We start from the raw sequence: 27,837 nt of genomic DNA, 5'->3' as shown, positions 1-27,837 counted from the left end.
CCAGGGGGAAGGTTGGGGTACCTGTGTAGGTGAAGACAACACATCTTCATTGCAGCCAGAACGTGACACAGACAGGACCAGTGTCCTTGCTCTGCCCTTTCTTTGCTCTTCCTTTCTTCAACGAGTGATTTGCCATCTAGCCCCTCCAGCCTTAGCACCACGAACACTTCTTCGCAAGAAACCCTTCCCTTCATCTCTTGCATTTGCATCCTCCTTTCCAGTCTGGTAACCACCACGCTGTCCCAATGACAAAATAACATCCCACTGGCCTTCCCACAGCAGCCCCAAGCAAGATTACACCAGGTGTAAAACGTTCCATACCAAGACTGAAAGTTACCCGAATACTCACCCCCAACATTAGTTATGTTACTGTTGCACTAGAAGAAATATGTGTGCTTTTCAATAGCATAACAGGATGTTTCAGCCATGGATATTTAGTTCTTTCTGTCCTCTACAGAGGAAAATCAGCGTTGTGTAGTGCAGAGGCAGGTACCAAACCTCTTTTCACTGTATGCACATTCTCACTAACTGCTCTTTAAACAGGAAAATTGACACTTGGGAATCATCAGTCCTGGCAAATTATCCAACACCTTTATTTCCAATTTCATTGCTTCTTTGCTATATAAAAGTCAGACTTCCACAGATAGCTCTTCAGAACAAAACCTACATGATTTATACACAAACAGTTCCATACAGCATTTATAATGCACAATACAAAATGTACACTGCGTGGATGAGATACAAACTGTGTCTCATGTCACGATTTAAACAAGTGTTAGTTACATAGAGTAGGGCTGATGGTTACGGTCCATAGGGACAGTTGCAGGAACTGCCTTAAAGCACAGAAAAGACACAATTCTGAAAAGCTGCTCTTGTCTCATCCCCCATCCCTAACTTGTTGTTCAGGTTTGGGGGAAAGACTTGGTCCTTCTCCATATTCATAGAACAGTTCTGAATTCATCAAAAATGAAGCTAGGCACGTGGGCTTCAACAACCTGGAGTAAACAGGAAGGCACAGTTAGGTGTTTTCTTCATTATTCATTGTATGCTCGAGTCACCCATTAACAAGCACATCTGATCTATGAACCAAGCACCGGTTCTGACCTGAATCATCGAGGTACAGCCTATAGCCAATGGGATTATTCACATGGGGCATTAAAAATAAGTTATAGCAGTAGGCTGCCCAGGGAAGTGTTCACAACCACCCACCGTCCCTGGAAGTGTTCACAAACTGTGTGGATGAAGCCCTCAGTGACATGGTTTAGTGGTGGTCTTGGCAGTGCTGGGGTAAAGGTTGGACTTGATGATCTTAAAAGTCTTTTCCAACCTGGTTGATTCTGTGATCTTCAAATGCAGTCTCTACAAGACCAGACTTTCAGAACTTCCCTTGCACATGAAATAAAGAAGGTGCCTGGGAAGCCATTGGCAGGAAGGGAAGGGGATCAAGGACTGGAGATGGTGTTTCACCAAAATTTAAGCTGCTGTTTAGCTTTTTTGCCCTGCATTTATAATACTGCTGTTTATTATTACTTAATTCTGCAACATCTCTGAACTTCTGTTTTATTTCTTCCTTTCCCAAAAGCTCCCAGCAATGTACAGGCTCTCCGAGGACTGAATGGAACAGCCTCAAATGTGCACAAAATAGAAATCCTTTCTATATTTTGTATCCCCTCTAGAAAATAGTTTTTCCATAATGATATAATATAAGAATAGTTACACAAAGTACGTAAGTAACACAACTGTAGCTCATAGAAGGTAAAAGAGTTTGTTATGAGCCATTGCTATCAGGCCACAGATTTTTCACCTCTATTTCCTTTTGGCAGTCTTTTACAGAACACCTGAAAAGGGTCAGTACTGCTTGGGCAAAGTCAGCAAGTCCATTATTTTAGGTATGTGCTTACAGATGATGCAGGTTCCAGAGTAGATACATGTGATCAAACTGCTAGTACATAACCACAGCATAAACCAAAATGTAGCTCCCCTGAACAGGTCTCCTGCTCACTGCTACATACAGGAGGCACGGGTTTCTTACCTTCCTTGGTAGCTTTGTGTAGCGAATGTAATCCTCCAGGAACATGAGGGCACCCACTACATCAGCAGGCATCTCTGGTATCTTCTGGCTAAAATTCAACCACCGTGAAGAGCAAACACTTACTAGCTGATCAGTCGCTTGGATAAAATTACATGCAAATGCCAGCTTTCAAACACCACCATCTCCACCAGGTACCACGTGATTCCATTACAGAAAGAAACAGTATTTTAATCTTGTACTTAGTCAAATATATTGTTGTTGTTATGTAAAATATACTCTGCTAGAAAAACATACTAAAAAGGCAGTGATAATACTACTGAAGTCCTCTTCACAGAGGTGATCCTTAGGGAATGAGTAAAACATGGATACCTTGTGCACTGCTCCATTGTTGAACGAATAAACTGACCGATGAGAGCCAGAAATTGTTCTGTGTATCTTGAGTGAAACTGTTTCAGCAGGGTAAGGAGTCCCAGAACTAGAGGCAGCCAGTCAATCTGGTCAGCCGGCCGCTTGCACACCACTCCTGCGCCCAAAACCCACCCCAAAACAGCACATGTTTATAAAACAGAACATATTCTTTATAGCAGAGGCTAAATTAGCTAAAACCATTGAGGGTTTTTTTTCTGTACCTCCCCTTCTCCTTGCCCACACAGAAAACTTGAAAACTAATGTAACAACTGCATTTCTTCCACAGCAAATGGCTTAATGATATTAACTAAGGCATAGGATGAAAAAGTCAGGAGTTTGGAGTCCACTTCCTACTCCACTGTATTTGGCTACAATATTATAACAAATCTGCCTGGACATAGAATCATAGAATGGTTTGGGTTGGAAAGGGCCAGAAGATCATCCGGTTCCAACCCCCCTGACATGGACAAGGACACCTCATGCTAGACCATGTCACCCAAGGCTCTGTCCAACCTGGCCTTGAGCACCACCAGGGATGGGGCATTTACTACTTCTTTGGGCAACCCACTCCAGTGCTTCACCACCCTCACAGTAAAGCACTTCCTCCTTAGATCTAACCTGAATTTCCCCTGTTTTAGTTTGAACCCATTACCCCTTATCCTATCACTAGAATTTCTATGCAGATAATTTTACTATCTTCTCTACAGATGGTTTCACAACAGTTTTCACTAGATTTAGTCAAACAACAACTTAGACAATACCTAAATTTCTGTTGTACTGAAGTTTCGGGAACTGGGAAATTAGAAAGAGGAAGTTCACAGTGGGAAAATACGGCAGACGTTTTGTTGTTATGTAGATCTGAGGGGAAAAGACAAAAGAGGAACACAGTTCTTCCAGGTATGTTTTTTTTTTCCTCAGTTAATAATAAAACAGAAAAAGCAAACGGTACTGAGTACTGGAATGCAAGACTGACCTTATTTAATGGATTGTGAATGCCAGCTGCTTCCAGATAGGCTGTGATTTCATACAAAAGAGTGTTGTCTTCCTTAGGATAAGGTAGTGATGGGTTCTGATAATGTGCTTCAATGTCAGCCAGTATTGCTCTAAAAGGAAAGCCAATTGATTATATTAAATACTTATTTAAATTATCACCAATACACAAAGCCACATGTCATAGTAATGTAAAACCCTCAAGGACAAACTTGTACATGGTTATAAGCAGGAGTAAACCACCTTTTTTGGAGCATCTTTTTACAAACATCAGATTTGTTTCAAGATCAGCATCACACATCCTCACTGCTCATTCTTCTCACCCAAATCTGACCTCAAATCCAGGTAGAACCAGATTACTTGCAAAGTTACTTATCTTTACTGGTTTTGTTGGGTTCAAATTCAAATACTCATCAACAAAAACCTGAATGCATTCAGACTCTGCATTTTGCCATAATCTAGATTTTAAGGATTGCTGAGTTGATAACAATTACACCACAGTGATACATGCAGCTCTTCAGCACATTTGGCTTCTTACTTATTGAGATTCTCCAAAGCAGCAGCCAAATGCTTGGAGTCAAATCTGCAGGAGTAGTTTAATTCATTGGTAATCTGGCGTCTCAAAATCTGCATCTGACCAACCTGTTGAATCAAACAAACATAAAAAGGCTGAGGTGTTAGACTGAATGCAATGAAGGAAGAGTAAAATCAAACTAAGGAAAAGCTTACTAACAGTTTGCAGTTAAGTAGATTACTTTCTGCAGCTAACAGCCTTTGTAGGTCTGCCCAAAGCAGGGACATACATAGTGGTAGGAGTAACTTCCCTAGTTTGGTCACAGGGCCAGCAGTCAGAGCTGACAGACTCCAGTTGCAGAGTGTGGTCAAAGGAGAATAGTAGTCACAGTGCTCAAGATTTACACAGACTTCATGGTAGCAAATAGAGACAGTGTGAAGGCACTAAAAAGGTAACAGGTACAAAACCCCAGTTACTTGCTGGTTTTCCATTGGTAAGTGAAAATGCTTGTACTCTTTTCCCCATCTCTCCCCAGACCTTAGGTCAGCAATGGCAGGGATAAAAACATCAGAGAGGCTTGTTGCAGTCAACCTTTCCCTTCTTTCCCTTACCTTTCCTCTTCTCTTCAGTAACACACACAAACATTCACAGTGCTCTGAAAGAACTAGTCGCAAAATATCATTACAGAGAGATGATAAGAGACATGTTAATGGGATCAGGTAAAACCTACCTTCATTATGGAGTCTAAATATGCTGTCCAGATCTTCTGAGTTTTTGCAGTTGCTGTGGAATAAACCTTGTTTGAATTTGCTGAGAAAAGAAAAAAGGGTGAGGCATTAAAAAGAACGAGAAAAATAAACACAAGTGTACAAAGACAATGGCTTTCTTCTGTCTTAACCAGCAAGCACTTACCTATAATTCCTTTGAGAGGACTGACAGCATTCATAAGTGCTTTTAAGGTATCCTGTACTGTCCTGTCACGCAATATATTTCTCTGAAACATACTGAGGAAATTCTAAATAAAAGAAAGACAGAAGTAAAATCCTCACACACGTACAGTATCTCCATGGACAAAGAGTTGAGGAATTCCATAGTCAGACTCTGTGATTTTCTGAATTATGCTAATCACTGTTAGGACAATTCATGGATCCCCTTCGTCAATATGTTCACATAAAGGCATTGGGGAAAAGTCATTACAAAGAATTGACACCCTATTTAGATCATATAAATATTATATAAATATATATAATATTTGATATAATATGATTGATAATATAATATATGATATATAAATATTTATATCACCCAAATGATCTAATTCTTTTTTTGATATCTAGACAGAAAAATAGAAGTTGTGCATCCTTAAAAGTGGATCTCGGGTCAAAGTGTACACCTCCAAAAGGGATTCCTTGCAATCCAGTGCTTGATGTAACACACAACCTGGTGTTACACAGCAGCATTTATTCAAGAGTACTGACTTTCATGATTATATCTGAAACTGAATTCTTACCTTCAAGTATATTCTTACCTTCATGCTTGAACACACAGTTTTAAAATGCATTTGATTTCAACTTAGCATTTCAAAAATGAACAGATTTTTTTATTTCCCTAGAAGCTATTCAACAATGAAAGCATCATGACCTTGAGAAATCAGAGTTCAGAAATTACCTGCAGCTCCTTTACAATCATGAAACACAGCAGCCTGTCCAAGCCATTGAGGCCAAAGGTACCTAAAGTATCTTGGATCTCAGAGAAAAGACGACTACTGGTTACTTCCTGGTGGGTTTTGATATCATACCAAGTATTCATTTGGTCAATGTAACATGTGATTCTGAGGGAGATAAACAAACAACTACTTCAGAATAATATTCTGCAGATAGTTCCTGTGCTAATCTGAGTAATGTGTTATTCAGCCAGAGATTAGAAAGACTCTTTTCAGGTCAGATATAAGGAAAAAGATCTTTACTGTGAGGGTGGTGAGGTACTGGTACAGCTTGCCCAAAGAAGTGGTGAATGCTCCATTCCTGGCAGTGTTCAAGGCCAGGCTGGACAGAGCCTTGGGTGACATGGTTTAGTGTGAGGTGTCCCTGCCCATGGCAGGGGGGGTGGAACTTGACGGTCTTAAGGTCCTTTCCAACCCTAACTATTCTATGATTCTATGACTCTAAGCATCTCAGGTGAAGTTTAGTTACTCTTCTCTCCACAGGGATTCTGTCACCCCTGTTTTCTTTCTTCTCTATTCATGTAACACACTGTGTTCCTTCTTGGGCTAAAATCACAGCTTTTCTAGACTAATATTTAAAATGTACAGGACTGGGCAGATTTGGTTTTAGGTAAAAATTGTGATGTGATAGCTAAGCAAAAACTATTTGTTGCATATTTTCTTGTTTGTATATGGTGGAATTGGAGCAATCCAATGCATGGTGCTGTAACACAAGCTTGTGGACACACAGTACTTACTTTGGGTCAGTGATCCGCAGGATTTCTCTACAAAGCCGACCAATAAATGTTACAGATTCATCCACAGGTGTGAATTTTGGTATTGGAATATGAGTAGACTGGTATATACTTTGCCAGTCTTGAATCTGAAAAACAAGTTTTAATTTGCAGTGTTACCATTGCAGTTTTAATTTGATTAGAAACATTATTCCTTTTGTTTACACTGTAAAACAGTTATCTCAAATTATAGACAGCAAAACACTCTAAAAACCAAATAAATCAAAAGGAATGAGCCTAATGACAAAGAGCAAGCAGAAAGTAAGTGTGGAGTTTGAGAGAACTACCTACATGCCTGGTGAGAACTGCATCTCTTCCCTTCTGCAGTAAGACTAGCCAATGTTTTGTTAGCCAAATTTAAGATCTGTCAGTCCACCACTTGTGAAGCAGAGCCAGTAACTATTGCAGTTTCCCTCACCTACATTCTCATGGCTAACAACAGATTCAGAGATGACTACCGTGATTCAGTAATTATTTTTTACTCCTTTTTACAAGGAGTCACGTGGAAAAGATGAGGGGTAATGGGCACAAGTTACTCCTGGGGAGATTCTGACTCGACACAAGAGGAACATTTTTCACAACATAAGCAACCAGCCATTGGAATAATCTCCACAGGGAAGTGGTGGATTTCCCAACACTGGTTAGGATTCAGCTGGACAGGGTGCTGGGACACCCAGTCTAGGTCATGCTTTGCCTAGAAAGGTTGGATCAGATGATACCTGAGGTTCCTTCCAACCTGGTGTCCAATGATTCCAAGATATTATTCACTGGCAAGAGATACTAAAATATCCTGTTTAGGGTACTTTGTTCTTCTTATGTATGACTAATGCAGTGGGGATGCTGAAATCATTCAGAAAAAAGCTGGGGGCAGATGTTTTACACAGTAGTTAGCACATTTAGTTGAAGTCACACCAGTATAAACTGTGCACAATTAGGTATATATGCTTGATCAGCCACAAACTTTAACATCCAAATATAAAGACATTTGTCAGCTTTTTACTTGTTTTTGACTAGCACCTTTGTTCTTAAGAAGTTATTGCACTCCTGTTCCACATTGTAGTTAATAATACGAGACACTTCCTCTTGCCATATTTTCAAACCATATATGTTGACATAATCCTGGATATATTCAAATGAGCGATGGAACCCGTCCATTGTAGCTGCCATTTCTTTCAGCTTGGGCATCAGCTCACTTGGCTACAGATGGGAAAAACACCAAAAAAGAAAAAAACAAAACTGTGAACAGGCAGAATACAAAGAAAACGTAAAAGGCTTCTAAATGCCTTTACACAGCCACCTCTGGAGGATTTCACTATGCTCCAGCCAGAACTGAAAAGCACAGAAATTTGTCAAAGGTTGTTTGATATCTGAAATAATTCTTAGTATTTTTCCTTCCTGCTTTTAATGTTTATTTTAGGCTTCTGTGGTACTATTGATTCATCTATGAGACTCAAGTATTTGGACAGGATCAAAGCAAGGACTCGCACTCCTTATTCTACCATTGCCTTTCTGCATTTACCTGGCTTATACATACCATGTTTTATCATCAGTCGTTACAAAGACAGACCTGTGAACTCAGAATTGATAGGACATTTGGCAATGGAAAAAAAATAAGTGTTTTGAATTCTGTCTATTCTTAGCAGTTTAAAACCTCATTTCAATATTAAATAAGTCATTACAAGTAACCTTTAAAAAGTTCAAAAGTTGCAGGTTTTTTTCAAGTATGAATTTTCTAGAAACTAATAGAATAGAAGAGGTCCCACCAAAGCCAAGATACATAAAATATAAAATCAAATCAAGCTTTTACCCACCTTGGCTCTGGGATTAAAGATAAGTCCCCTGTGAAGAGCTAGGGCTACCCGTTTTACCAGCTCCTTCCTTATTCCATCCTCTAGTAACTGTTTTGGGTCCACCTAAGTTGAAGAAACATTTTTTTCTTAAAGTCAGAAAGGTATAAAAACACATACAAAGGGTTTAGTTTGTATGGAGCTATTAAGTGCTTACAGTGAACTGGAAAGCACTGCAAACAGAAGTACTTTCCCACCAGCACCTGTCCAAAGAATAAATATTTAAATACTTCTAATGGATAGTACATTTTGAACTTGAGCAGCAAATGTCTGCAGTTCCCATATTCACCCTTGTCTCATAATCCATGGGGAATGCTGTACAATTATAAGAAGCCAGTATGCATTAAGAAGTGTGTATTTTTTCAAGAATCCTTGCTCATGGTCCTGAAAGAGGTATCTTAATGTAGGAAATGCAGTCTTTGCCAATGGAAGAAACAGTTCTTCAGAAATGCCTTCCAGAAGGGAAAAAAAAGCAAAGATCATCCATCAAAGTTGATGAATCTATTTACAATGAGGACTGTGGGTTCTTAACTACCTTAATATGGTTCTTACCCAGATGCAAAGTTTGGCATCACTGAAAATTCATATGCAAACTGACTTTTTCTTGTCTTTTTAGCTTCCCTCGAGGTCTTAATGTGCTGAAATATCTGTGCTAAAGTGCTAACTGCCACCAAATGACTTTTTCCTACTTAAATAATGGAATATTACCTTGATGATACCAACTAAAGTAGTTTTCATCATGAGGATACCTTCAGTGAAGATGGAAATGGCATGGGTTAACTTGGCAACCTTTAAGAGAAAAAGCAAACACAAGTTATTGAAGTGAAGCAATAGATTCAAATATTTACTCTAAAAAGATGAAAGTTCTTTTCCAGTGGTAGCTTCCTATTTTAGATTAAATTTGCACTCATATAGTTTCAATTTTACATCGTGTTCTATACTTTTTTATAGTATAATTGACAGCACAGGAAAAAATGCACAGCCAAAAAGCTGATGAGCAATACAGCTTTAACTGATCAAATCAAAGTGCCTCCATCCTGTCTTCACATCTGAAGGCAGCAAAGAGCTTAACCCTGATGGCTTATTCAGTCTTAGGCCTTCTGGAACAAGCATTCCAGAAGCAGAGGGCTTCATTTCAGACTTGGGCTTTTAGGGTTCTCTCTCCTGCAAATAAGTCTCAACATCTTTATGCTTATTTATAATTGCATTTGGTTTTCTTTCCCTTTTCTGCAAGATCAACATTTTAAACTTTCACAAATAAAAGAGCAAAAGTGACTCATCTGTCCTCATGACACCTCAGTAACACTAGTCATTTTTAATTCTTACTCAGTCAACAAATCCAAGTTCACTGTGGGAGTATAAGTCTGCGGAGCTGTACCTATTTAAATTTACGCTGAAGCTGGCCACCTATAAGGTATGCTTTATTGGAATTCCCTGTTTTAACTGCACCTCGTATCGTGGTCCAAGCTGAGCATAATCTCGCAGCTTGTCCTTATCCAGGCGAGTAGGCACTTCAATAATATCATGAGTCTGAAGCTTTATAATTTTGAGAAGAGATGTAAACATGCTTTCTGGAATTATCTGGAGAACCTTTGTAAATGAGAGAAGAAACAGAGTCAGCACATTCTTAATAAAAAATTAAAAATCATTGAATGCTTTGGGTTGAAAGGGACCTTAAAGATCACCCAGTAACCTTCAATTAAGAAAATGTAATTAGAGAACAAGAGAATTCTGTTTCTTCCAACACGTACCTTTCTTACATAGGAAACCAACTCGCCAGAATAATACTGTGATACACTGAGAAGATCAGGGCTGTTTGCTTGATTGATGCGGAGAAGTGGCAAGTCAAGAGCAGAAGCAAGCTAGAAATAAAGGTAACATTTTAATTGCACATGTCTGTTTTTCTAATGTAAATTACATGCTTGAATTCTCTTGCTCAGGCTCTTAACTGACAATTCAAAGCACTGGATTCTTCCTACAGAGCAATGTTATATCAGGTTTGCCAATACATAAAAAAACAAAACCAGAAGAAAAAAAGTAAAAGTCAAAAGGTCCAATGGTCTATAAGGCTAAATTCCTCTTATTATTATTTTGCTACTGTATTTTTACACCTTCCCTCATACTGTTTCCCATTCTTTTTTCTACAGAAAACATTTCCAGATCTTCATCATGACAGACAAAGGGCATAGCCAACATAACTTCTGTAATTCCTTCAGCCTCCTCTGATACATATGCAGAGGATCCCATCCAATGTCCCTAGCAAATAACTGTAATAGGTAGAAGCTGGATGATGAGACTTACTTGTCCAACAACAGCAATATAACTGGTTACATTAAAAAACCATGTAACTTGGTTTAAGCTTCTTTAAAACTAACCTTGAGTTAATTTAATACAGTCTAAAAAATACGGATGTAGACAATGTTGGCAAAAGGAAGTTTTGACCCTTTTATGACTTCACAGACTTAAGGCCTATTTAACAAATGCTTTGGTTGACCTGCAGTGTTCAAGTACATTACATTAACTGCTGTTCACACTTACCTTTAGGAAAGTGGCTCTGAGTTTAGTTACCATAGATGGACTGACTCTTATGCTTTCCTGCATAATAGATGTAAAGCTGGGGTAGAAAACAAACAAAACAAATCAGTTTCTTCCCTTGAAACTCTTATTTTCAGCTGTTAAATCATATGTCATCAGCACCAGTGTAATCTAGAAATGGCACAGAAGACCACTGAAGAACTTCAGTAGTGGGGGATTTTGGTCTTTAGAGATACTGGTTAGAAAAACCTATATGATAAAGGAGTAGGTGGGGCAAAATGGAAGGGCATCTGGAAGCATTAATAGCCAAGCAGCTCAGCGTAATCACACCACGGAAAAGGTATTCTCTAACGTTTTACTTTCCTTGTTCATTTTTGGTTGAAAGGGGAATTCTAGCATTTTGGAGGACACTTAACTAGACTAAAAGCTGGAGATAGAAGCTTAGAAAATCATTATAGTTAGAACAGGACAGACAGTAAAAAGTTACAGTATCGCCTAACCTGCAGCTAACAACATGCCAAAGATGGCTGTTGGCATGTTCTCACTCAACTTGATGAGACTTATGCTCAACAACTCATAAAACAAGGCTTCAAGACCATTACTAAACTGGACAGTTTATAGTAATAATACTATTTATACAGGTTATTTCCCACAAGTTTCACAAATGATGACTGACTTGGAGGAAGAAGCTCCTGCTAAGATACCTGTCAATTAATTGCCAAGCATACGAAAGATCACCAACAATCTGCATGGTGATCAAGACCTCTTCTTTAATGTTGATAGTTCGGATCATCTGATGGAGAAACCTGCGGGTGTCAGCCAGAAACTGGCAAACCTGCAGGTTAGCTTCCAGCTGGTGAAACTCTTGGACCTGTATTTAAAAAACAAACCCCATCTTTAAGGGCATGAATACAAATGCAATCAGTAAACTGACATGTTTCTTCATGACATTATTACAGTAAGACACTTAACAAATCCTGGACTACTTTAGAGTGTGTTGAATAAGAACCGTCGCAAAGCTACTCGAGGAGGTGTACTGCGTAACACCATCTTGAGTATTCTTTTATACCCTGGAAGGAGAAGATCTGCACACAAAACAAATATGGATATTTTTATTTTGCTTTTCAAATTACCCTCTCTGGCTTCAAATGGATTTCTTTTCAGAATTTCTAAAAAAATGAGTAATGCTGCCGGATGTTTAATACTGAACTCATCACTTTGAAAACCCTCCTAAGCTGCAGCTCCAGGTGGCATGATTTTCATGATATCTCTTATTTTACAATCACAAGGTCTATAAGGAAGTGCTGCAAAGATCTAAAGACACAACTGTTAAACTGCAGATCTGTAACTCATCTACTGGAAGTCAGTGCATGGGTACCAAATGCTATTTTTCAAAAGGCTGAGGTCATTTATGTCAAAATTCCTTTGCCATACCTCCTCCAATGCCTGTATTAGCTGCACAGTTTTTCTGCCTGCTGCAGTTGAATCATCGTAGTTTAGAGACATTATTTGCTTGGAGATTTCTCTGAACCATGCCTGAAGATTTTCTGTGTGAGAACAAGTAAAACTGAATCAAATCTCTGCATGTGTGAAAAACCACAAAGACACAAAGGTTATTTTAAAAGTTTTCATTTTAATTTTACATTTCTGGTCTTTCAACATCCAGATTTGTAAAGTGACAAATGCTCAGGGAAGTTTCACATACAATGTTAAAAAGAAACAACTACCAACACAAATGTGCATTATAAAACCTATACAGAGAAAAAGCCCTTTAAATCACGAATTTGTGCTTTATGAACTGTATTACAACGTTAATTGCCTTGGCAGGTGTAATTTCTATGTTTTAGCTACAAGTTTGCTAACATCAAAAAGGTAAAGGGAAATACTTCAGTAAGGTAATTCTGGTTTTATGTGGCAGCAAGTGAGAAAACTGCCTGTATTCTAAGTTCCGTTGTTTGGGATCGATCGCAAATGTTGCCCTAAGGTGGACACCTTCAGCAGTATTCCTGGTCAAGTAAGAGTTATGTACAATTGTCATTCTTACACCAGGTCAAGGAAAGAAAAATAAAAGTTTCAAAAAACAAAGCAAGAAATTTGGAAAAAATACAGATTCAACACTTTTAAGTCACTGGAGAATACCACTCAGTGCAGTCAAGAAGTAAAAGAATGAGAGGAGAGATTCAACCATCCCTATATTTAATGGATATGACCTTCATGATCCTTTGTACATAGAACAGAGTAACGTGAACTCCATTAAACACAGGGAAGGGAACTGGCATTTCATAGTCTTAGATGGTATACCTAAAAAATGTAATAAAAACATTTTCAAAAATAGGGCCATCTAAAGATTAGGTACCTAAATAGGGCATACATATTGAATGTATGCAGAAAACCTAATCAAGATACATGTAAGACTCTTCTGGAGCAGCTGAGAAACATGAATTCTTTTTCTTATTATCAGTATTAGTGTCATGTATTTTCTTTGGGTATCAGCTTAGAAATAAACAAAGTTATTCCCCCCCCCTCCTCCAGTTTAGTTTTTAATAGTTACCATTTTTCTCCACTCTAGTAAGAGGTTTAACTCCTGAGAAGACATCAGCAAGCTCAGTCATCCTTTCAGATCCCTCTTTTTTATAGTTCTCCCATTTTGTTTGTTTTTCTGACAGCATCTGCTTGAACATCTATTGCAAAAGGAAGCATTTGGTTTACTGAACTGGAGAGCAGGCATACTACAATACATGAAATATAAGTTCTGAAAACAGGTGGAACAGACTTATGATGATTACTATGTAACTTCCAAGACCTTGCCAGAATATTAAATACCAAATTAAAACTATGAAGAAATGCAGCTGGTGTGATGGACAACCCGTCAGTGATGCCGGCTCTGCTTTACTGTGAGGATGGTGAGGCACTGGCACAGGTTGCCCTGAGAAGCTGTGGCTGCCCCATCCCTGGCAGTGTTCAAGACCAGGTTGGATGGGGCTTGGAGCAACCTGCTCTAGTGAAAGGTGCCTCTGCGTCCACGGCAGGGGGCTGGAAGTGAATGATCTTTTAAGCTCCCTTCCAACCCAAACCTTTCTATGATTCTATGATGACATACAGTGATGGAAATTATCTGAATTTTAAAAAACAGTATGATGCAGATACTGTTGATTTTTAGCCACTTACAAAAATACCTGTTAACGTTTTTAGCTTAGAGATCCTAGAAAACTTAGGTCTAAGGCTGACTTATACTTCACATAGTCATCTCAGCCTATCCAGAGAAACGTGAACTTAAGCACACTCTTAATTCTACCAGGTTAGCACCAGAGTATCAATGTGGAATCTTTTAGACATGGCAGAACTTCATACATAGATCTAAGAGTTTTCTTAGCAGCATATCCTTAACATACAGAGGCGTCTGTCTGTTTTCAGGCTTCTGCCTGAAAAAGAGAGGTATAAAAACCTCCGCAGGATAAAAACTTCCGCAGAGTCCTCTACAGATTTTATTACATCTGTTACCAGGATGTTCATACAGAATCCTGGATAAACATAAACATGCTGGGCAAGAATGAAAACTGCCAATTACTGAGGAGACTGCAAAAGTCACTTCCAAGCAACAGTCATTTGTAATCTTCTATAGAAAACTCACAATTAATGTAGGGAATTATCATTGTGATTTGCAAGTGGACTGCTTGGTAAATGTACAAGTACTATTGAAGTCTTCAGCTCTGTTCTGCCATCCAGGGGAAAATACTGAAGAAGACAGCAGCACATTACCTCTTTCAAAATGAATTCAAACTGAGCCGTATCCAGAAGAAGCTGGAAAAGGATCCTGGGATTGTACCTTGAGTCTGTTAGAATTTGATCCTTTATCTGGCGGAGACGTTTGTTATTTGGATCACAAGCTGAAAATGGAAAGACAGCATTTCCCCACTGTTACAGAATTTGGCCAAGCTTTTCAATCTTTGTAAATAGACTCTTTTTACCAAAACTTGAAAGCATTTTGCTCTGATATGTTAAGTCCCCACTTGTTCTTCATTTACATGGATCTTACGAACTTTCCTTGTATGAGCCTTCCTTAGAACAGGAAAGAATTAAGGTTTCTGGGGTGCTTCAGCCTTCTTAAAACTCTTCTTCAGGCTTCTGCGAACTAAATGAGAATTTGTTCCACCTGACACATGGAGGTGTAACAGAAGCCCTCTCATATACCAAGAAGCCTCAAAGATAGCATAGGCATTCAACCAACAGTGTCTAAATAGGTAAGTTTACAAATCCAAACTCATCTGAGAGACATTATTCAGTTTCAGTTGACTTTCAGTTCAACAGAATAAAACACTTGGTTTTAAACTATTAATCATTAAGACATTAAGAAATTGGCTACTGCTTTCATTCTGGTGCTATGTAAAACTTTCAGAATGATGCTTTAAGTGATAAGGTAGAGGAATATCTGATAAAGTTTCCATATTTTTCCTGTGGAGTATTATTTGACAGGATCATGACTTTTTATACCTGTGTCTGGCTCACAAGAATTCAGGCAATGAATATGTGCTGGTTCAGCCAAAGGAGTTAGAAGACTAAGCAAAGCAAAGGAACAGCTCAATAATTTCCTGAAAACACTAGATGAAACCCTTCTGACTTCTACGGCAGCACACAGTGAACTTCCCTCAGGATCAGCATGGAGCATCTCTAGAGCAGGATTTACAGCTCTGTAATGAAAGGTGTGCATGAAGTTTTACCTGTGTCTGCAGTGTGAAGCATAAGCCAGCGGATGGTGACGTTGCAGTCCCGGAGGCAGTTCAGCAGCTTCGGAATATTGTCCAGCACCAGCTCTTCTCTTAGACAGCCCTCTTTCAGAAACTGCTGTATTTGGGTGTGCACTCGCTCAGTGACTGCAGCATATCTGCTTGCCTTCAAATATACAAAGCTTGCATTAATATAATCCTTGCCTTAATTGTGCAATGTGACTGTGGCTTCCCAGAGAACTTAAAGGGCACATAGATTGAGAAAGTGCTATGAAATTTATCATTACTACTAGTAGTAATAGGATGCAAGTTAATTTTAAAACAAAGAGCCTAGGCAAGAAGCATGTTTCAAAAAAGCAACTTGTAAACTTCCTGCGTTCCCTTATGTACTCTCTAGAAATTATTCCTAAAAAACGATACTAGTATTTTATTGCCTAATCAGGAAGAACAACAACAACAATCTGTTCCAGAATGGAAATACTTGTTACGAATTAAATGTCAGTTCCACTTAGTGAACTTCTCTCGTAAAGATGAAGGAAATATTTCTACTTGTATTCCCTAAGTTTGCTACATAACACATAGTACAGTTCTCCTAGTTAGACACTTCTGTGTGTTCTCCCCTGAGCACTGGGGTCAGATTATAAGGAGGCATTTAGCTCTCATCAGTCAACCAATCTGTTGATTGGGTATACAATATTATTCAGATTTTTAGGCATGGAAATAATTATTTCCCATCAAAAGAACTGACTGCATTGCATCACACAATATTCTGGTGTCACTCTTTTAAATCAGATCCTTTTTGCAGATTATTGTTGCATTTGGGATGCCCCATTTAAAACTGATGAGTTCCACGCTTGGTCAGCAGAAATCTGTAACTTCTAAAAACCGTTATCTATAAAAGACCAAACACTACAGTCAGCTTAAGACATCCCAGTACTGAACAACATGATGAGTGCTAACATCTATTTAGTCAAGTCAGAACACAGAAACATTTAGGAGAAACAAACACTGCAAGAGGAAATGAAACAAGCAGTGCTGCAAAAACTAGATTTTGAAACACTGAAGTATCTTTCACTCAAAGTTAAAAATTACATATTCAAAGCATTGTATGTGAATGTAATGCAAATAATCGTAGCCAAGAAACAAAGAGCCATGCATTATCAATGTCGTATTAATATACTTGAGATGACCACACAGCTTGAATCTTGCTAAAAATACTGAACTCTGGTTTATATACCTGCTCTTTGACATTTGAAAGATCCAGCGTGTAGTTGAGGGCAGTTTTAGCAGCTTTGTAGGGTTCCCATGCTTCTGCTAGATTTACAGTGATTCCCATGTAAATGCTTATCACCTAAGATTGGAAGCAGGAAACAAGAAGTTGCATTTATATTAAGGAAAAGACATACTTTTTATTTAGCAATATAAGCAGAAGGCAGCATGCTCTGGGTATAAATATGAGGTAGCTAAACTTTTTGGGTAGCTGTAGTTTCTGCTCCACCACCATTGGAAATCAAGGAGTAAGAAGGCTTTGAAGTAAAAGGTACACAGTTAATTAGAGGCTCGGCTTTGAAAACAAACTGATAGTTCTTTCAGTCACTATTTATGATCCTTGGCCTCTATTTTTCCTCCCCCTGAACTTAATGACTTCTTTTTCATTTCTATGATGCTATGCAGAAGATGGGGTGAAAGCAACTGGGGAAACAACTATGATGGGGGAAAATTATCTGAAAGAATCCTACTCTGAAAATGCCCAAAGGTCCAAATTGAGATGTAATTTAATGCTTCTTCTCTGGCGAACACAAAGAGAAGGAAATTATGTTTCCATGCTGTGACATTTCAGGATCAAAGAGCAATTGATTTCAGACAATGAGCCCAAGTATGAGTGTGATTAAAAATAAAGAATTGTGATTGATTTACATGTGTTTGTAAGACACTTGATTAAAAATGGAAGCCTTGGGTTTCTGAAAGATGAAGGATATACAGATCTGTGGCATTATGAACTTTGTCACGCTATTGCTCCAATATTCTTCCATTCAGGGATGCTCACATCTAGGAGAACAATGTCAGCTTTTGAGCTCTTCTGACAGTGTCAAAAAGGAAGCCAGTGAAGGCAAATGGGACACTGCTCTGCTGATAGGAGGTTCCCTCTCATATTGTTGAAGCTCATTATTTCCTGTAGATGACAGTTCCTCAAAAGGCTACACTTCAACTGCTAACAATCATTTGAAACCAGCCTAAGTGTCAAGTATTCTGTACAATACAACCAGCTCATCCATACCCCATCACAAGAAAATAAGTGCTGTATTAAAGTAACAGTTTGTACTATGAAGTCAAGTGAGTAAAAATGCTGGCATAATAAAACATTCACAATGTCAAGTTCTAAAATAAGCCTTCAGTATTTTGGAAACTAAGGGATTCTAATGTCTGTTAATACAGCCAGCTCTTACAGTGTCTTCCCTCCTTTCTTCACTGTTCCTCTTCTGGTCCAGAAGAATATAATTTGAAACCAACAGAGATTAAGAAACTATAAGTTGATTTGTGTAAGTCTGATTCCCCGTGATACAGACTACATAGGGACTCTATTGTTACATGCCAGCCTATTTCAGTAGCAGTTTTTGCAGACTAGGGCCTCTGGAAATCCTACATCTCAATACTGAGAAACACACAGTAATTCCATTTTGAACACTGCATCTGAAAAGGTCTACAGAATTGCAAGGAGTGACTGGTTTTGCTTCTAAAGTTATTTGGAGAATGGCACAGAATGAATCCTTGCACAAGTTTTCAATAACATCAATGTGGGGGGATTTGTTGGAGAGAAAGACTGCCATCCAGAGTGTCCTCTGATAAGCTGGTAGAATTCACCAGCAGAAACCACACGAAGTCCAAGAATAATAAATACAAAGTCCTGCACTTGGGACAAAACCAAACCCTTGCAACAGCACAATTCGGCAGGAGAGGACCTAGGCACCCTGGTGGACAAACTTAACATGAATCAGACATGCAGTCTTCATCACAAAAAGCAGTCAGACATTAGGCTACGTCAGCAAGACTGTACTCAGCAGATTGAGGGAAGTGATTATCTCCATCTAGTCAGCCCTCATAAGGTCCCATTTGGAGTCATGTGTCCATATTTGGGCTCTTCAGTATGAGACAGACAAGGACAAACTGGAATGAATCAAATACAAGTCCACTAAGACGCTTAATGGGACCCACTGTGTAAGCGGAGGCACAGGAGATCGGTTTGCTTAAGCTAGAAGAAAGATGACTATGGGACCTGACTGTTCTTCTACTACCTAGAGGGAAGTTATGAACAAGGCAGAGCCAGACCTATCTCAGAAGCGCAGAGTGAAAAGACAAGAGGGAACAGACACAATCTACAGCAAGGGAAATTCCAGTTGTAAAGAAGGAAGAAATTCTTCACCATGACAGGATTAAGCACAGCCACAGGTGCCCACAGAAGCTGTAGTTTCTTCATTTAGGTATTTTCAAAACCAACTGAGCAAGGTCTGAGCAACCTGATTTAACTTTGAAGTTAGCCCTGCTTGGAGGACAAAGATGGACTAGAAGATGCCTATAATACTTTCCAGCCTTCATTTTTCTATGATTCATTTTATCATGATGGTATCAGAGTGTATCTTATTTAAGCATTTGAGAGGATAATCAGTACTTTCAAAAGATAGCCTTCCATGCTTATCCAGAAGGTTTGTCTCAGACCACTTCACTCTGCACAAAGTACAATTTCCGCACTGAAGAATCTATTCTAGTTCCAGGACATGATTATTTTCTATAATGTATACTGTAAAAATAAGGTAAATTGTTCCTATAAAATTAAATCCAGTGAGCAGATTTAAAAGAGAATTAATATTTACCCAATTATCTGGAAAGTATTTATCCACTATCTCTCTCATTTTTGCTTGCTGAGTGTGAAGAATAGAAGGGTCAAAATATAGTATCACATAGAGCATTGCAGCCTGAGTTGCCAGAGCAGTGCTGCGGTGTTCTGGTAATGGGTATGCTGAAACCTAGAAAAAGGGAACAAAACAAAACAGAACATATTATAATGCAACATAAACCACTTGAAAACACTATGGGGTGCATTAAAAAGTATAGTGTATAGATACTAGGAGGCAAGGAGGATACTATGTAAGCTGAACAATTGTCATAGTTAAGAACTGCGATATTAGTGCTCCTTTTTAAACACATTGTCTACTGAGGGGTGATAAATCTCTTTGCAGTAACAAAAAGAATTGGAAACTCAGAAGGAATGAGTTATTAAGAGCAGCCAATCATTTATGATTTAAAGACATTAAACAAAAAAGGTTTTTTTTACTGCAAGGTTAGCCAAACACTGGAGCAGGCTGACCAGAGAGGTCATGCAGTCTGCACCTCTGGAGGTGCTCAAAACCCAACTGGATACAGTCAGCTCTAGCTGACCCTGCTTAAGGCAGGGGGTTGGATGAGGTGATCTCAAAGAAGTCCCTTCCAACCACTGTAATTCTCTGATTTTTATTTTTTTTGGATGCCACAGTTGAATAACTAACCTGAGAAACCGTTTTCCATTCATCTTTAGATCCTTCATTTATCTCACAGTAACTTACCTGGTTATAAATGTCATCTGACCGTAAGCGGCCAATAACCATGCTAATGAATGTTTCACTTATGGGCACCCTGCTGAAGTAACTCTCAGGGTAGTTTGGAGGTCTTTTAGCTCCAGGTTGGCTCGAGTATCCAGTGCTTCGGAGCAATTTACAGATATCGTCTAAATTGGAATCAGCAGAGGAACGGGCTGCACTGTTTCACAAAAGAAAGGAACAAAAATTGAGCTGTAGGACCTAACCATTTCCTCCTCTCCCTCTCCTTGTAACCATGTCTTTCTTCCAAGAACATGATGAGACACTAAGGTGTGGGAGATCTGTGGTTGTTTACTCCATGAATATAATGCTCATCATATTATAAGAGGACACTAATAGATGTCCATACTGGAATCCCAGATAAGCACAGAAAACACAAAAAAATGAACTTTACCCAAGGAACAGAAACAAGTAGCTTTATATTCAGAGTTTAGATACCAAGAGGCATAAACAGGCAAAGAAGCATAGGAACAGTATGTCCCCTTTTTTATATGTGTGAAAGGATTTGCACTGATACCTTTTGAGACCCTGTCATGCAATGATGCTGGCAACCTACCTTTGGTTTGACTAATCAAGCTGTGTAACTACAAGTGCGACCTGTGACACATTTATCATCTAGATAGGACTTTTCACCAAAATTTGCTTGCACGTTTGGAAACCTAAGATACTTTCATAGCTAATGCTTTAAAGCAAAGCATTAAAGGTTTAGCTGAATGTTTATTTGCCACTGGACTTCAAACTTCTGTTGTGACGGAAGGAAAAATCTGTTGCTCCAGTTTTTCAGCCAGACCTGCAAGCAGAGCTAAAGCAAACAGTTCTGTTGATATTCAGAGAGCTCTGCTCAGTTCTCAGTCTATCTGTATATAGTCAGTCGATCGAAAATGTGCCCATATTTCCATTCACCTCAATTCGATAACCCAGGTAACTGATTATATTGCATGTTACATTCTTTCAGCCTTGAGGGCTTCTGCATACCAATATACGTTACCTATATCTGTAGTAGGAAACCAACATTCTTTCTCTGACTTCTCCTTCAATCTTCTGGTCAATGACCAATAGCATGACTCCATATAAATAGAGTGCTTCACACTGGAAGAAGGAAGGAAGGATATCACAGAAACACGATTTTGTAGTAAAAACAAACATGTATTGGCAAACTAACCCAAAGTGAACTACATATGTCAATGCAATATGAAAAAATGGCTGTAGATTTTTAGTCTTTGTCCTCCTTAAAGTGAGTCATAGCATTTCCATGCATTTGGTAAGCCGAAATCTTTGTCTAATTTGGCACTAAACTAGTTGGTTCATTTTCTACTTTCAATACTTACTAGAAGTTGTTTGCCATCTTCATTAAGGAGGACTGTTTCTAATGTTTGCTGGATGTAAATTCCTTCATTGAGGTCATCTAAATATCTAGGAATTATAACAAACAGATGGTCATTGACTATTTTGCTCTCAATTCATGTGTCCTCACAGCTCAATCGGTCAATTTTCTCTGAAAGTCAGCAGAACATCAGACCATTTCCCTAGTCCAAGAAGCATGGAGTTTTTCAGACAGATACTCTAGTATAAAATGAGAGGCTGGAACACCCAGCTAGAGTCAACCAGTTGGCAAAAACCTCCTTCCATAACCTGACCATGTATGTGAAAGACACTAGAGTATACTTCGTAAATTACAGCTAGTATCTTCTTAATCTTCTTATGAGTATATAACAGCCCGAGAAGAGAGTACTGAAAAGGCTTCTACTCCAAAATTTAGCAAAACTGTCTATTTTTAAGTTACCTCAAAAATGCCTCCTGGACATACCATGCAATTTTGAAAGTAGAGCTAGAAACAAGAGTATGTTCATTGCGATTAACAGAAGATTTTTTCCTACTAAAGGATATTCCAGTACCACTACTTATTAATAAGTATTGCTAAGTATTTAAAATCAACCTTATCATATAAGTTCATTAACAAAGCCAATTCTTATGCTTAAGATTATTTGGAAATTTTTTCTTAAGAGTATTTAACATACCTTTCACATTGTTTTTTACAGGTAAGAGTAGCAAATTTGAGAATATGGCAACTCCAATGCAAAATTAGGCTCAGGAAAATAAGGCCAATGAAAACTAAATTAAAAAAAAACCCTATCTGATATTCTGTTTTTCAAGACCACAAAAACCCCTTAGTTCAATAATATGGAGTCTCCTTTTATTAAGAAATCTTCAAGACAATCTCCAATAAAGAAGGAAAAACAGCTCTTGCTTACAGTTGAGGAAATGAGGTAGAGAAGGTAAATGTTTACAAGTCATATTTTAAGCTGGTAAGCAGGAGTAAAAGTTAATGTTCACTCCAGCAATCCAGGTTTCCAGTTGCAAGTGTATTGAGTCTCTAAGGAAAAAGCTTATTATTAAGACGAAACAGTAATCTAGTCTGAGAAAAGACACATTTATTTAAGATACCATACCTGTTTAAATCTACAATGTATTTATGTATACTCTGGAAAGCTAGATAAAATCTTGTCAAAATTTCAATGTTGTTTTCACGAAATTCTTCATCTAAATCCAGTAACTCAGGTTTGGCTTCCAGTTTGCCTTCACATGTCTCAGGCCCCTAAGAAAAGAAATTCATCTTTAGACACAATATTTGATTTTGACCTCTATTTGATTTCTCTTCAGTAGAACTGAGAACATATACAACCACTGGGCACCCAACACCAGAATGAGCATTTCTTACCAAAACAAGGATCTGTAGTTTTCCAAGCTACTTTATGACTGAACATCAGTTCTGCTTTTTACAACCTGCTATGATTTTAAATGCAATTTATCCCATGTAACCAAATGGGAATGAATAGTTAACGTTTTTAGTAAAGTCCCAATATATCTGAAGCCACTGTGTGCTTTTTGCAGTGGGAAAAATCTCCCTGCTGGATTTTTTTTCCTTTACACATTTTATCTGATTGATTTCCAGATAGAAATTTTGGCTCACATTGAGGCCCACAAAGCTTAGTACCTTCACAGTATCACAGTATCACAGTATGCTGGAGATTGGAAGGGACCTCAAAAGATCATCTAGTCCAATCCCCCTGCCGGAGCAGGAACACCTAGATCCCATACATTTAACTGCTTAAAAGTATTAGGCCTGTTTTTAACAAACTCTGGATCTAGGTTAGTCTTCCAAATTAATGCAGAAACATGTTAATGTCATTAACAACTATGTGGGGGAAAAAGAGTTGGATGAAGAGCCTGACTTCCTTAAGGCAATGGCACAAATTTTTCTAACTATTTACCACTGTCAACATTTCTCCTACCCATCATTTGGTCTTACCATTGCCACTAAACTGAAAACACTGTTAATGTTTAATTGGAAATATTGTTGACATTTCATTGAAAATACTGTTAATGTCATTCCACAGACCACTTACGACAGTATGAGATCACTGCTTAAAGGGATTTGGTCAATAAAAACTCTGTAAAAATAGCTAAGAAGAGTTAAAATATCAAGGTTAACAACCAGCTGAAAATGTTTGTGTGGTTTTAAAAATGCTCTTCTGCTCTTCTTGTGCAAAATACCTACATAAAACAAAGGATAAAGCAGGCCCCACACTGCCTATTAAGTTCAAACGACAAAGTAAGCAGCCTGAATATTCAAAATCTCAAATCTCTCATTAGGTAAGTCTAAGAATCATGAATACCAAAATGAATCATTTGCAATGAAAATAGATGTAAATTCACTAATCTCTGCTTTAGAAGTACGTCATTTATGGCTTTTGGGGTGCTTACCCTGAAAAGCAGCAGCACTGTTGTGCTTCCTTAACATTTAAAAATCCTGCTATTTTAGGGATAATTGTATTTCTTATCAATTATACCTATCTGCTTTTAAGTTTTCAAGTAATTTGTGTAAGAAAAGAGAAGACTTCCGTCAAGCACTTCAATCTAATGTTATCTGGGAAATCTTTTGTGCTCAGAGTTTTCAGTGTCCAAGGCTCACAGTCAGTGCTTGAAATTTACAACTCTTAAAAATATCCCACAACCTCCTCCCACCACACACTTTACGACTGACACTTCTTGTATTGTACAATCCAGATAAAGTCAGCCTACATACTTCCTTAGTATTCATGCTGAAGAATGACAGAAGGAAATAGGTACTGCAAGAAGCTTAATTTTGTATGGGAAATAAGGGTTCCTCATGGACACTACTCTTTGATTTATTTCTTTATTCAGCACAAGTGACAAGTCCAGTGAAGGAACAATCACAGCACTGTCAAACAGGAAAGCAGTTTTCATGGCTGCAAAGAATAAGCTACAGATAACCAAATGAAGATGGCATCCTGCCCATGGTACTGCTCCAAAAGAAAACAACCAACTGTAAATGCTCAGAACTTGCTGGTGAAAGTATAATTTAATATTTCTGCAGGAAACACCAATAATCAAAATAATAATGCCACACCCCAGGACCCAATACTCAAGTTTTATACAATCAGTATCAACTTAAGTTCACAGGCTGGATGACTAATCAAACATCTTGAAAGGTGCAGCTGGGACCACTCTTGAATGCACTTACAACTACCACCCCCTTCTTGCCCTGATACTCTTAGCATAGGTCCAGTTATACTTTTATTCTGCCTAGGGCTCCACGCACAGAACCTTCCCTAAGCTGTTCTGCCTATTGAAATGAGCAAGATGAGGCTGAGTAGGATCAGAAGGATATAAAATACAAGACAGCCCAGAAGCAGAATGTTAAGATGCAAGCGTATCCCAATTGCTATCTTGCTTTGGTGAATTATTGGTAAATCTGAGCAAGTAAGAAGCTGTAACAGTCAGTTCTGAAGAATGCTTCTAATAAACACAATAGTCAGGAATGGCTGTTTCATAACCTGAAGCATCCTCATGCAGGACACCAACGCTTTAAGGTCAAGTTTAACAGTAAAAGGATTTACCTTAAAATAACTGAAATCAAATATGATATCCCCATACTTCTGTTGATCAGCTTTGTCCTTTAGCCTGAAAACACCAGGAATAAATTCAGAAAGTCTCAGAAGTTCTGCAATGATGGCATTTCCACAGGAGACAATTCGAAGAATTGCCTGACCACAGAGATTGTTTTCAGCTAGGAAATCAACCATGGTGGAGCTGGACGTGACAGAGCAGCAGGAGTCCTGCAGTTGGAGTCTGATTGTTAGCCTTTAGGTTATTTGATGAAGAAAGTCTGATGACAACACTAGCTGCGCCATTAATAACCTGTGAAAACAAACCCACACACATTCAGAGTGCTTATAGTAGCCACTTTGTGTCTACAACCAACAGTGATTGTAATAGGCTTTAGAAACAAAGAAAACTTCTATAACAAGTGGAAACCATACAGCTCCAGTCCTTTATTTATTGCTGAATAATATTGCTGGTCAGCTTCCATGCTGTGGTTGCATTTCTTTGTCAGTTTTATTTATTGACGTGTTTCCTGCAAGATAGAGAGCACCACATTGCTAAAAATAAGCTTTTGTGTTTACCATAGAATGGCTGGAAAAGATCTTAAAATAATCCAGTTCCAACCCCCCTGCCATGGGCAGGGATGCCTCACCCTAGAGCATGTTGCCCAAGGCTCTGTCCAACCTGGCCCTGAACACTGCCAGGGATGGAACATTCACAACTTCCTTGGGCAACCCATTCCAGTGCCTCACCACCCTTACAGGAAAGAACTTCTTCCTTATATCCAATCTAAACTTCCCCTGTTTAAGTTTGAACCCATTACCCCTTGTCCTATCACTACAGTCCCTAATGAAGAGTCCATCCTCAGCATCCCCATAGCCCCCCTTTAGATACTGGAAGGCTGCTATGAGGTCTCCACGCAGCCTTCTCTTCTCCAGGCTGAACAGCCCCAACTTTCTCAGCCTGTCTTCATACAGGAGGTGCTCCAACCTCTGATCATCCTCGTGGCCTACTCTGGATTTGCTCCAGCAGCTCCATAGGATCAGCTAGGTTGGAAAAGGCCTTTAAGATCAAGTCCAACCATTACCCCAGGACTGCCAAGACTACCACTAAGCCATGTCCCTGACAGTCTCATCTACACGGTTTTGAACACTTCCAGAACAGTGATTCTGCCAGTGCCCTGGGCAGCCTGTTCCAATGCCTGAACACCCCCTCTGGGAAGAAATTGTTCTAATATCCAATCTAAACCACCCCTGGTGCAGCTTGAGGCCATTTCTTCCTCTCCTATCACTTGGTACTGGGACAAGAGATTAACCCCCACCTCACTAAAACCTCCTCTCAGGCAGTTGTAGGGAGCGATAAGGTCCCCTCTGAGCCTTCTCTTCTCCAGACTGAACAACCCCAGGTCCCTCAGCCGTTCCCCATCACACTTGTGCTCCAGACCCTTCACCGGCTCCATTGCCCCAGCACTTCAATGTCTCTCTTGTAGCGAGGGGCCCAGAACTGAACACAGTATTTGAGGTGCAGCCTCACCAGTGCCCAGCACAAGCAGATGATCACTGCCCTGGCCCTGCTGGCTATGCTATTGCTGACACAGGCCAGGATGCTGTTGGCTTCTTGGCTGCCTGAGCACAAGCTGGCTCACGTTCAGCTCTGAGTCCACATCTCCAGATCCTTTTCCACCAAGCATCTTTCCAGCCACTCTTCCCCAAGCCTGTAGCATTGCACGGGGTTGCATGTCCTTATGCTGGGGACACCAGAACTACACACAGTACTCCAAGCGAGAACATTTATTGGCAGTTACGAGTTGGCTTGGTTTTTCACCAAACAACCGAGAGGACAGAGCTTCTCCCATCCCCAAACGGGAACCGGGAGTCGCGGTGCGGGTCATCGGTGCTGCCACCAGCTACCTCTGCAGGCCCACGGCTGGCTCCAGACCCCGCAGCACTCGGACGCGGCTCTGAGGTACTCCCTCCGTGTCCCCAGGCCGTTGGAACGCTCCCGCCTCCCTCCCGCCGGCGCCCTCCCTCCCGGTTTGAACCCCGCCTCGGGCAACCACCGGCAACCGTTCCCCCACCCGTCGCTCCCGCCGGCTCCCCTCACGCAGCGGCCTCTCGGCTCACCCTGCCCTGCCGTTGGTGCGGTAAGCAGCGGCATCGAGGGGGCGCTCAGCTCCGCGGGCACCGGCGGGGAGCTGCGGAACCGGGAAGCTGGGGGGGAGACGGCAGCGGCGGCTCTCGGCGCTGCACGGCCGAGCCCGCCCATCACATGACGGCGCCGTCATGTGGAGAGGCGCAGGGTGATGAGGCGGTTCCGCTGCCCGCCGGGCTCGCCTGCCCGGGCGCTGCTCCTGCCGCAGGGAGGGTCGGTGTGGGGCTGCCTGCGGGCCGCGGCGGCTGGGATTAGGTGAGCGGCAGCCGCTGCTGGTGCGCCGGGCTGCCTTCGCCCTCCCCGGCCCCTGTCCCGGCCGAGGGAGCGGGCTGAGGCGGGCGGGGAGGGGAAGCGGGGCCGGGGCCCTCCGTGCACGGCTGGCAAGGGGCAGGGCGGGCTGGGTTCGGTGCCCTGGTTTGCCATGGATGGGACAGGACGGTAAGGCGGAGCGCTGTGGGAGCGGGGCTTCCTGCTTGGTGGGCTCTTGTCCCACTTGGTAGCGTCTCCCCATAATGGATGGTCGCGGACTGTGTCTACCATTAATCCTGGTAGTCAGTGAGCACTTGTCACCTACAGGTCTTGTGTTATAAAAGTAACATTT

The 27,837-nt window shown here is 40.1% G+C and overlaps 2 protein-coding genes across 6 annotated transcripts in view; one reads left to right on the top strand and one right to left on the bottom strand.

Annotated features, from left to right (window-relative positions):
* Window positions 1-569: 569 nt before the first annotated feature.
* Window positions 570-27,303, bottom strand: WASHC5 (WASH complex subunit 5). 2 transcript variants are annotated; one of them, XM_062627026.1, is made up of 29 exons: window positions 27,209-27,301; window positions 25,100-25,400; window positions 22,628-22,773; window positions 21,506-21,590; window positions 21,166-21,266; window positions 20,145-20,337; window positions 19,416-19,568; window positions 16,784-16,897; window positions 15,541-15,712; window positions 14,582-14,709; window positions 13,374-13,503; window positions 12,257-12,369; window positions 11,527-11,693; window positions 10,826-10,901; window positions 10,039-10,149; window positions 9,737-9,877; window positions 8,996-9,076; window positions 8,252-8,353; window positions 7,458-7,637; window positions 6,405-6,529; window positions 5,613-5,775; window positions 4,857-4,959; window positions 4,675-4,754; window positions 3,969-4,072; window positions 3,414-3,543; window positions 3,202-3,298; window positions 2,402-2,555; window positions 2,033-2,120; window positions 570-995 (listed from the first exon to the last, which is right to left on the bottom strand). In XM_062627026.1, the coding sequence occupies exons 2-29, from the start codon at window positions 25,283-25,285 to the stop codon at window positions 939-941; spliced, it is 3,480 nt and encodes a 1,159-aa protein (XP_062483010.1). In that variant the 5' UTR covers window positions 25,286-25,400; window positions 27,209-27,301; the 3' UTR covers window positions 570-938. The 2 variants fall into 2 exon arrangements, with proteins under 2 accessions (XP_062483010.1, XP_062483011.1); XM_062627027.1 differs by lacking the exons at window positions 2,033-2,120; window positions 2,402-2,555 and having other exon boundaries at window positions 27,209-27,303.
* The window catches only part of NSMCE2 (NSE2 (MMS21) homolog, SMC5-SMC6 complex SUMO ligase), a 133,685-nt gene continuing 132,953 nt past the window's right edge, over window positions 27,106-27,837 (top strand). The window contains exon 1 of one of the 4 annotated variants that reach the window (XM_062627058.1): window positions 27,106-27,228. Coding sequence is in view for 1 of the 4 variants with exons in the window: in XM_062627054.1 (XP_062483038.1) it covers window positions 27,388-27,491 (104 nt within the window). In the remaining 3 variants the exon portion in view is untranslated. Of the gene's footprint in view, window positions 27,229-27,352; window positions 27,492-27,837 lie in introns of those variants that run through there. The other 3 variants (XM_062627057.1, XM_062627056.1, XM_062627054.1) reach the window with 3 other exon arrangements.

Source organism: Pezoporus occidentalis, unplaced genomic scaffold (genome assembly GCF_034315485.1).
Source record: "Pezoporus occidentalis ecotype Australia unplaced genomic scaffold, CSIRO_AGI_Poc_V1 ctg3, whole genome shotgun sequence".
Taxonomy (NCBI): Eukaryota; Metazoa; Chordata; class Aves; order Psittaciformes; family Psittacidae; genus Pezoporus; species Pezoporus occidentalis.
This window is presented reverse-complemented; position numbering and strand designations above follow the sequence as displayed.

Coding starts and splice junctions, on each gene's coding strand:
- WASHC5 (XM_062627026.1), bottom strand. CDS start 25,285: ATGGTTGATTTCCTAGCTGAAAACAATCTCTGTGGTCAGGCAATTCTT. Junction 21,591..22,627: donor TACATTGTAGATTTAAACAG/GTATGGTATCTT, acceptor TATAATTCCTAG/ATATTTAGATGACCTCAATG. Junction 15,713..16,783: donor TTTCAAATGTCAAAGAGCAG/GTATATAAACCA, acceptor GTATATTTGAAG/GCAAGCAGATATGCTGCAGT.